The sequence below is a fragment of the Dryas octopetala genome, chromosome 2 (assembly GCF_963921425.1).
Source record: "Dryas octopetala chromosome 2, drDryOcto1.1, whole genome shotgun sequence".
NCBI lineage: Eukaryota > Viridiplantae > Streptophyta > Magnoliopsida > Rosales > Rosaceae > Dryas > Dryas octopetala.
The window spans coordinates 22,876,198-22,884,734 of record NC_141367.1 but is presented as its reverse complement, the minus strand read 5'-3'; the positions used below and the strand labels follow the sequence as shown (position 1 = coordinate 22,884,734).

At 35.9% G+C, this 8,537-nt stretch overlaps 2 protein-coding genes across 3 annotated transcripts; one reads left to right on the top strand and one right to left on the bottom strand.

Moving 5' to 3' along the window:
- On the top strand, nt 1–3,844 carry LOC147294262 (lipase-like). Of its 2 annotated transcripts, XM_086231836.1 has the most exons (11): nt 4–244; nt 341–410; nt 973–1,052; nt 1,234–1,299; nt 1,378–1,425; nt 1,514–1,581; nt 1,819–1,891; nt 1,975–2,136; nt 2,425–2,619; nt 2,982–3,070; nt 3,247–3,844. In XM_086231836.1, the coding sequence occupies exons 2-11, from the start codon at nt 344–346 to the stop codon at nt 3,452–3,454; spliced, it is 1,056 nt and encodes a 351-aa protein (XP_086087962.1). In that variant the 5' UTR covers nt 4–244; nt 341–343; the 3' UTR covers nt 3,455–3,844. The 2 variants fall into 2 exon arrangements, with proteins under 2 accessions (XP_086087963.1, XP_086087962.1); XM_086231837.1 differs by lacking the exon at nt 3,247–3,844 and having other exon boundaries at nt 1–244; nt 2,982–3,074.
- A 700-nt stretch (nt 3,845–4,544) lies between these two features.
- LOC147294261 (uncharacterized) lies at nt 4,545–5,768 on the bottom strand. The gene is made up of 3 exons (XM_086231182.1): nt 5,378–5,768; nt 5,084–5,323; nt 4,545–4,720 (listed from the first exon to the last, which is right to left on the bottom strand). The coding sequence occupies exons 1-3, from the start codon at nt 5,766–5,768 to the stop codon at nt 4,545–4,547; spliced, it is 807 nt and encodes a 268-aa protein (XP_086087308.1).
- Between the last annotated feature and the right edge of the window lie 2,769 nt (nt 5,769–8,537).

Genomic DNA, 8,537 nt, shown 5'->3' with positions numbered 1-8,537 from the left:
TTGTTTCCTTCGTTCTTTCTGTTTTCATGGTTTGCCCATTCCGACCCAATTATTTATTCATTTATTGTTTCGACGACTCTTCTGTCTCTGCCTCCCTCTGCGGTCTAAATACGTCGCCCACCACCTGCAAGAGTCTCCAAAACGGTGCGTTTCCGGTTGTACGCGGTTGCACGGTCACCGGAACCGGCACAATCCGATAGTCGTCGGAGCTCCGAAGCCACGGGCCCAGTGGGTCGTCGTTCTGGTCCGTTTCTGTAACTTGATTTCAACTTATTAATAATGAATTGTGCCCTAAGTTGTTTTCTTTGCTGCAAACATTTGAATTTTGTTTTTGGGACAGAGCATGGAGAAAAGGAGGTGGTTGGTATTGGCGATACTGACATGGATGTTTGTTTTTTCTGCTGGAAGAGGTAAAATTTCTAATTTAAGCATCGAAATTTCTCACACATTATATAAAAAATTGTTATAGTTGATGGCGTTTTTGGATTGTAGGCATGGTATGCTTACTGGGTTTTGTTGTTAACACAGTATCTGTAATTGGGTTTGAAGGAATTTTTGTTGGTAAAAGAAAAATTAGTTGAGGAGACAAATTGGGCTTGCAAGCTTCACTGATGGATACGTAATTAATAATTTAATTCATTATGTATAATAGCATTTGAAACACAGATGGTGTTGTTGGGTCTACCTTATTGTAATTTGCTTGAAGGATAGTATGGTTTTAGTCTGATAGATACTTAAGAGGTGGTAGTATTTACTTAGGAGAATAGAGAGATTGTTCATTCAGAGCTTTACCAATATAAATTGTTTGTGAGTAATGTCCTTGTCGAGCAGAATGGCCTGCATGTGGTTGAAGTTGATTTTTCTTTGTTGGGTGTGTGAAATTGTAGATCCCAAATACTTGGGACATGGCTTTGTTGTTGTTGAACTTCTAGAATCTATTTCAACAGGGAATTTTCTTTCTTCTAAATGCAGAACTGAAAATCAAGCACCTAGATCATAGCCCCGTCTACAATCATACGCTTGCCACAATATTAGTGCGGTATGCTTCTACGGTAAGTTTCATGTATGGGATAAGTTTTCCGTTCTTGTGACCATGTACGGGGATTTGGTTTGTAATCATTCCTCAATATCTCCCTTGCAAATCTGTATGATATACTTGTCATACAGATCTTAACTATTAGTATGCAGCTGCTATAGGTTGTGTAACAATTGGAATCCATTCTGCTCTCATAGGTGTATTTGTCAGATTTGCAAGAGCTGTTTACTTGGACATGCGACAGATGTGATGGTTTGATTAAGGTACTCAGGTTTATATGATAATTTGATATTCTTATGTTTAAACATTGTTGGCCTTATTCCTCCTTCAAATGGAAACAGGAATTTGAAATGATAGAGCTGATTGTTGACATCCAGCATTGCTTACAGGTGCAATTTCATAGTTCAGATTGGTTTTATGCTGTTAAATTTAATTTCTTTGTTACCTCTATTATGACATTATCTTTACTTTCTATAGGCATTTGTTGGAGTGGCACAAGATCCTAATGCTATTATAATTGCATTTAGAGGGACTCAGGAACACAGGTAGAATGCTGTAGTTGGTTATATCATTCACGTTTAACACTTTTGCTGAATGATATTTTTGAGCTCAAATTATTCAGTGACCAATAGAAGAGGGCTTGCTCATTAGTTGAGCTAGTCATTGTGTAGTCCAACTACATTCCTCGTGGTTTGTCCTCAAAATATATGCATCTCCCTGGGTAATCCAGTTTGTTCTTCTACTTGAATTTGTTGATTAATGGGTTGACTTTATGTGTACAGTATACAGAATTGGATTGAAGACTTATATTGGAAACAACTTGATATAGATTACCCTGGCATGCCTGATGCAATGGTATTTATTGCGTTAAAGTTTCTCCACTGTGTTGCTTGCTGGAATATAAAGTTTCGATTCTCATTCTTTTTCCATTGTTTTAGGTGCACCATGGGTTTTATAGCGCTTACCATAACACAACCATACGCCCTGGAATTCTAAATGCTATTGCAAGAACCAAGGAGTTTTATGGAGATATTGGCATCATCGTTACAGGGCATTCAATGGGAGGGGCAATGGCTTCATTTTGTGGTCTTGATCTAAGGGTAATCATAATTAAGCCAGACTCCACTTTGCATGTTTCACCTTGCAAGTTTTGTTGAGTTTCTTCTACCAGTATCTTCCATCATTTTCTTTTTGGTATTCAATATATGTTATCTTAAGTTTTTGAATTTGCCTAAGTCATTCACCGCTTGCTGAAGTTTTTCGGTTCCTGCTGCATTCATGTTATTTCTTTGAAAGCTAATTGCAGTCTACTCTGCGCAAGCATGTTCTTTAAACCAGTAACATTGTAATGAAGGATCCTTCTTCTTCTTCTTTTTTGGATTTCCCAGGTCAATCAGAAAGAGAAAAATGTTCAAGTTATGACATTTGGACAACCTCGTGTTGGTAATGCAGCTTTTGCATCTTACTATAGCACACTTGTGCCTAACACTATACGAGTGACAAATGAGCATGATATTGTGCCTCATTTGCCTCCATACTATTATTATTTTCCTCAGAAGACATACCACCACTTCCCAAGAGAGGTATTTTTTTAGCCCACAGAGGTGGATTATTTATGTATTTACTTTGAAGCCTTTAATATCATTTAGAAAATAAACTGATTAAGTAGTTTCTTCTAGCACATCTCTTTGTGGCCAATTTTTCAATATTTTTATACTCTTTATCATATACAACCATTTATTTCTGAAGATACAATTTATAAGTACTGAGAATAATGTCAGATGACATCTGAATGACAATCTATGCTTTGTTCCTCTGAGATCAAATCCATCCTTTTTCCTGTACCTTGAGATCCTCAGTGTTGTAATCATAAACATGTATATTTATGACCATATTTTGGAAGTTTCTTTCTCCTAGACCATTGAGAGCCTTATTCTTATTGTAGGTGTGGCTTTATAACATCGGATTGGCAAGTCTTGTCTATAAAGTGGAGAAGATCTGTGATGACTCTGGCGAGGACCCAACCTGCAGCAGGTAATCCCTCTTTTGTGCTGTAATATCGGTGAAAGCTGTCCCAGTTTCTTTTCTTCATCATGTTCTGATACATGGCTCGCTAGAGCAATCTTCTATCACTTAGAAGAATCGTATAATACTGAAGTTGAAAAATCTTATCCGGTAAGAAGCTACAAGTTCTTGGGAAATTTGTGCAGGTCAGTGACTGGGAACAGCATTGCAGACCATTTAGTTTATTATGGTGTTGATTTAATGGCGAAGACATGGAGATCATGCAGAATTGTGATGGGTCCTGGTGTAGTGGAGTACAGCAGAAAAGATTTTGGAGGAAATTTTATATTGTCCAGAACTTCTGCAACTCCTGTTCTCAAATTGAATGCGCAGTTGGATCCTGTTCTCAAATAGAATGCCAGCCATGTGACCTCTTGGAAGAAATCTGAGTGAGATCAGTTGTAGGTTATGCCCTGAAAAAGCTGTTTCATTGTATGCTTAGAGCCGTTTCGTTTTCAGAAGCCATAGCTGATGAATATCGTTGTGATGGGCTGGGGATGCAAATGACGTGTGTATATATTAATGAGTATACTACTATACTGTGTACTCCTTCATTCTTTTGAATACGAATGCTGGCGCTGTGTTCTTGTGTAAATAATTGTCACTTCTGAATTTCTTACACTGTTACATGTCATATTATTAAAAGGGTCATCACCATTAGGCATTAGCCAGTCAATCAAAATTGTGTGACTCGTGTCATATTTGCTGTTTCTGTGTGTGTAAAAGAATAAACGTTGCATTATTTACGGAATAAAATTTGTTAAGTGAAGCAGTGTTCTTTCCTGTTATTTTACGTAGATCGAATCAATCAACCAACAAAGCTGGTGGTGCTATAATGTCATTCCTGGTTCTAACACCGCAAATTAACATAAAAATTCTTTTTCGTCAAGTTTCTTCATCTTCATTTTCATTTTCTTGTAGTGAGGCTTCATTCTTATCAAATGCTATGCACATTCCAAAGATCATACGATGGCCATTTTTTGGTTTTCATTGGAGATCTTAAATCATGAAGATTCATTTTGATCAGAACATTTATTGAAAGTTAATTGAATTCAATCACTTGAGCTAAACTTTAAGGGGGGCTTCCTCACGGAGTACATAGATATATATTTTACAATGCTGTCATACTTAAAAGCAATATTAGATAACAAATCCTGAATTTTTTCGAACCCCATCTGAATACATCAACATTAAGTGGTTGAATTTGGCATATAAAAATGAAATTTCACAAATTTTGAAGCAGAAAGTAATGCCAATTAGTACATAATAGACAAGTAGTACTACACTACTACGTACTATATATTTTTTGGACGAGAGCAGAACCAATAAATTAGGCTGACCTAGCTAGCTAGCTAGGTCAGAAGCTTTATGCTTTTTTCAATTTGGTTTTCCTTCACCCACTTGTCTTCATTCTTCAAATCCTTAATTTGCTGGTGATCGACACTCAAATACCACTTTTGTTTTCAGATTCTTTCTTCTCTTCTTCAGCAGGGCCAGAAACTCTGGCTTCAATAGAGCCAGAAACTTCGGCTTCAACAGGGCCAGAAACTTTGGCTTCAACAGGGCCAGTAGTGGTTGTAATTTCCTTTTCTGCTTCGGCCGTCACCAATTTCTCCTCCACTGTACAAACATCTAACCAAATTAACTAAAGTACCAAACAATGAGCCATGCAAATTAACACTATTGTTTATAATTAAGCTCACCAAATTAATTTATTTAACAAACCATCAAGATGGTATAATAGTATTTCATTTATTCAAATCTAAACCTAATCTGAATCTAGTTAATTTATTATTATTATTGTTTATTAACAAGTAAACTTGTATACTTAATTCTATAATTCATTATTTGGTGAACAAATTTAATGATCCTAACATTATTATAAACTAAACAAGAGTATGCTGCATAGTACATATACCACATTTAGTTTTATACGGATGAAATAAAACTTTGTTAATAAATATGACAATTAAATTAACGTACCATTATTGTTCTGTGCCTGATGAGCTGGTTTTGTTTGTGCTGGAGCCAACACTTGTTTGTCCTCTGCAGTATTGTCCACCTTGAAGTACAAGTTGCTCTTGCTGCCATGGCGTGGAGTGTGATAGTCAGAGGCTCCAGACTGCCCCTCTGAAATAATCCCATCAATGAATCCTTCCTCATCCAACTTCCTCGTCGAAAAGAAACGGTTCGATGAGCCATGCGATATCAATCTCTCCGGTTCTTGCTGATGATGATCATCTTCAACTACAGTAACACCACCGCCATTAACAATACCATCTTCTTCTTCTTTGTTCCCAGCTTCATCATCTATTTCGTTCTTCTTATTATCATTATTATTATTATCTTCATCGATGTCCTTCACATCAGCCGCCACAGACGACGTTGCCTCATCACCACCACCAACATTTACACCAACATTTTCAACATTGTTGTCTTTATTCACTTGTTGTTCGCTGCTGCTTATCTCAGCTGCTAATTGTTCATGTTGTTGTTGTTGTTGCTGCACATTTGGGTTTGCTACGCTGTTGTCGTGATTCGTGGCAGTTTCCAGGACGGTTTCTATGTCTTTGCTCTTCTTGGAGGAATTGCCGCCCACGTTGGTTTTCTTGCGGTGGAGGATGGTGTTGCTGGTGGCGATGGCGAGCTTTGATTTCCCACAACCCATCTGACTTATGTGTTGTTAATTATGAGGTCTGATGACAGATCGATATATATGTAGCAGAGATCTAGAGGGTTTTGGAGGGTTTGACAGAGACAGAGACGATCGATCACAGAGTGAATTATATATTTATTTATGAATTATCTAATTTATCTCTCTTCCTTTTATGTGGGGGAGAGGGAGATGAGAGATGTGAATGATGAAATGGAAGTTCGATTAATTTGTTATGTGTTTGTGTTGGAGCTGAGGCTTGCATGGGTGTAATTTGGTGTCATGCATGCATGTATGTGTGTATATATAGCTAGCTAGCTTATATATGGCCGTTTTCTTTGTTGTGTTTTCAAAGGTGGAAATAGGTCTTTATATTGGCAGCTCAACATTGATGTGGGTTGGTGTGTATTTTTGGATCTTAATTAGGAAACATTTCGTGGCAATATTGTTGATTCATTCATTCAAAACGGGTTTTAGGATGGTTCAAGGAATTTGAAAATGACTTGAAAACTTTAACGGAGCATTTGTTGATATGTAACACTAAACGAATTAATTGGACTAATTGCGGACGTGCACTTTTTGGCCTTGTCGATTCATCGGTCATGATTTGCCAATCAACCGGCTAATTCAAAATGTACTGTCTACACACTCTTAAACTGCCGGTTTTAAAATTGACTAATGTTTTAGAATCCAATTCTTTTTCTATTTTTTAGCTAATTTTTGCTCATATAAAGTGGGAGCCAGGTCTCATATGATATATGTAGGGTCATCTCATATTTCTTCAAATTAGATGACACTCTTGATATAGTGGGACCTTTTTTCTTGTTTGGTACGTGGAAGTAACTTCATCATAGAAGAATGGAGAAATACAAAGCAAAGACAATAAACGGTAAGTCTTCAATTGGGTATGTGACAGTGATTATGTCCTATGAGGCATTATCTCATAATGAGGTGGGACTCACAACATATACAGCCCACCTTATTGTGAGAGGATGATGTCCATGAAGACTAAACCATAAGTAAGGGACTCTAGTAAAAAAAGACACTAGCGCCTAAGAGCCTCAATATATCCTTACAAATTGAATATGACCAAACACATTTCGTTAATTTGAGTTGGGAAAGAGATTCGAATTTATGAACTGGAGAAGAGAGATTCGAATTTAGAATATCTTCCAACAAAATATTAAAAAAAAAAAATCATTAATTAAAACAATAGTTACTTAATTGGTTGTTTCAAATTAATGTGCATCTTTTATTGGTTATGTTATTTTAATTTTGGCAATTCGATCAAGTCTTGTATTTTCAATATAATAGCAATTGGATTCAAATCGTCAATCCTATTTAATTTCTTGACAGAAAATTTGACATAACATAACTATTTTGAACATTTCAAAATCACACACATCACCATATTAGAGGAGTTCTACTTTTGAGATATTTAAAATATCTAAAATATCTATGCCAAGTCGGATTATTGTTAATAATTTAAACAAAGTTGACGATTTTAACTTAATTACTATCATATTAAAAGTACATAACTAAAATTGTCAAAATTAAAAAAATAGAATAAAATCTTTTGGCCTTATTTAAACAAACAAAAGAACACCAAATATGACTCTTAAACGGTTTTCTAAGATTAAGTGAAGCCGTAGAGAAAGCTCAAAAGTTTCAAAAGAAACTAGTACAAGTCTACAATTCACAAACATATATGTTGACCAGAAAGTAATACTAATATTATATGCAAATATTAGAAGTCAGACTGTGAGACCATCTCCTCACCCCTTCACACATCTATTTTTTATTTTTCTTTTTAACAAACGAATTCTTGAAATCAGTTTTGGGGACCGTAAATTGTAATGGCAGATTGGCAGGAACAAAACAACATTAATTAATAATAAAAATTCAGAAGTGCATGCCACTTGAAGGTTGTATTTATTTATGTATCTCGGGGTCCAATTGCAGTATAACATCCATTGCACAGAGCTGTAGATGAGATTAATAAGTATAATTAAATTAAATATTTGGGCAATAATTTATATACATACAACTACAACTTGGAAATGTACAAGAAAGAAACACTTCCCATAAACCGCTAGACTACACGCATGTGATGTGATGTCACCTACCTACCTTCCAGATTCGATCTTCAGAAATATAATGAACAATTCTGGAAACCGACTACGGATAGATACTACATATTATATGTTCAAATTTAATTGCCAATAATTTATATTTTAAAGATGAACAAAGTGAAGTTATCGAAATCAAAGGTATAAAAATGCAACTGCATGTTAAAATTTCCCGATATTGTAATTAATCAATTCACCACCTACTATGGTAAAAAAAACTGAAAAGAAAAAAAAAGGTTTGGTTAGAAGTTAGAACTACCAACTCCATTCACGAGCATTGTCTCACATTCATGAAGAAATTTCCCAGTGTCAACTGCTTTCTGTTATGAAATTGGTACTCTTCATTTTTTGGGCAAGTTAAGTTGAAATGGATCAAAGTTAGCATTCCCCAGTTAAAAGTGACTGAAAAAAGGAGAGGAAGCCTGAATGTGCTTCATTGGGTTCATTCCCCTTCCCCATGAAAAAGGGAGAGCCAGAGAGACATGAAAAATAATTAGGCCCTGCAAGTGTTTGTTAAAATGCCCAAAAGATTGCTTGTTTCGGTTAGCCTGATCCCATTCTCTGAATTCTGATTCGCTGATATTACGGCGCCTGTCCTTTTCTCTCTCTCAAAGTCACCAGCCGCTGCCTACCCTACCTTATCCTCTTCATCTCT

Bases quoted from the DNA above. Each gene is read 5' to 3' on its own strand.
- LOC147294262 (XM_086231836.1), top strand. From the start codon at position 344: ATGGAGAAAAGGAGGTGGTTGGTATTGGCGATACTGACATGGATGTTT. The intron at 1,426-1,513 runs GTGCAATTTCAT...TACTTTCTATAG, and splicing joins ACATCCAGCATTGCTTACAG to GCATTTGTTGGAGTGGCACA. The intron at 2,137-2,424 runs GTAATCATAATT...TGGATTTCCCAG, and splicing joins TTTGTGGTCTTGATCTAAGG to GTCAATCAGAAAGAGAAAAA.
- LOC147294261 (XM_086231182.1), bottom strand. From the start codon at position 5,768: ATGGGTTGTGGGAAATCAAAGCTCGCCATCGCCACCAGCAACACCATC. The intron at 5,324-5,377 runs GTATTGTTAATG...ATCATCAGCAAG, and splicing joins GAACAAAGAAGAAGAAGATG to AACCGGAGAGATTGATATCG. The intron at 4,721-5,083 runs GTACGTTAATTT...ATGTTTGTACAG, and splicing joins TCAGGCACAGAACAATAATG to TGGAGGAGAAATTGGTGACG.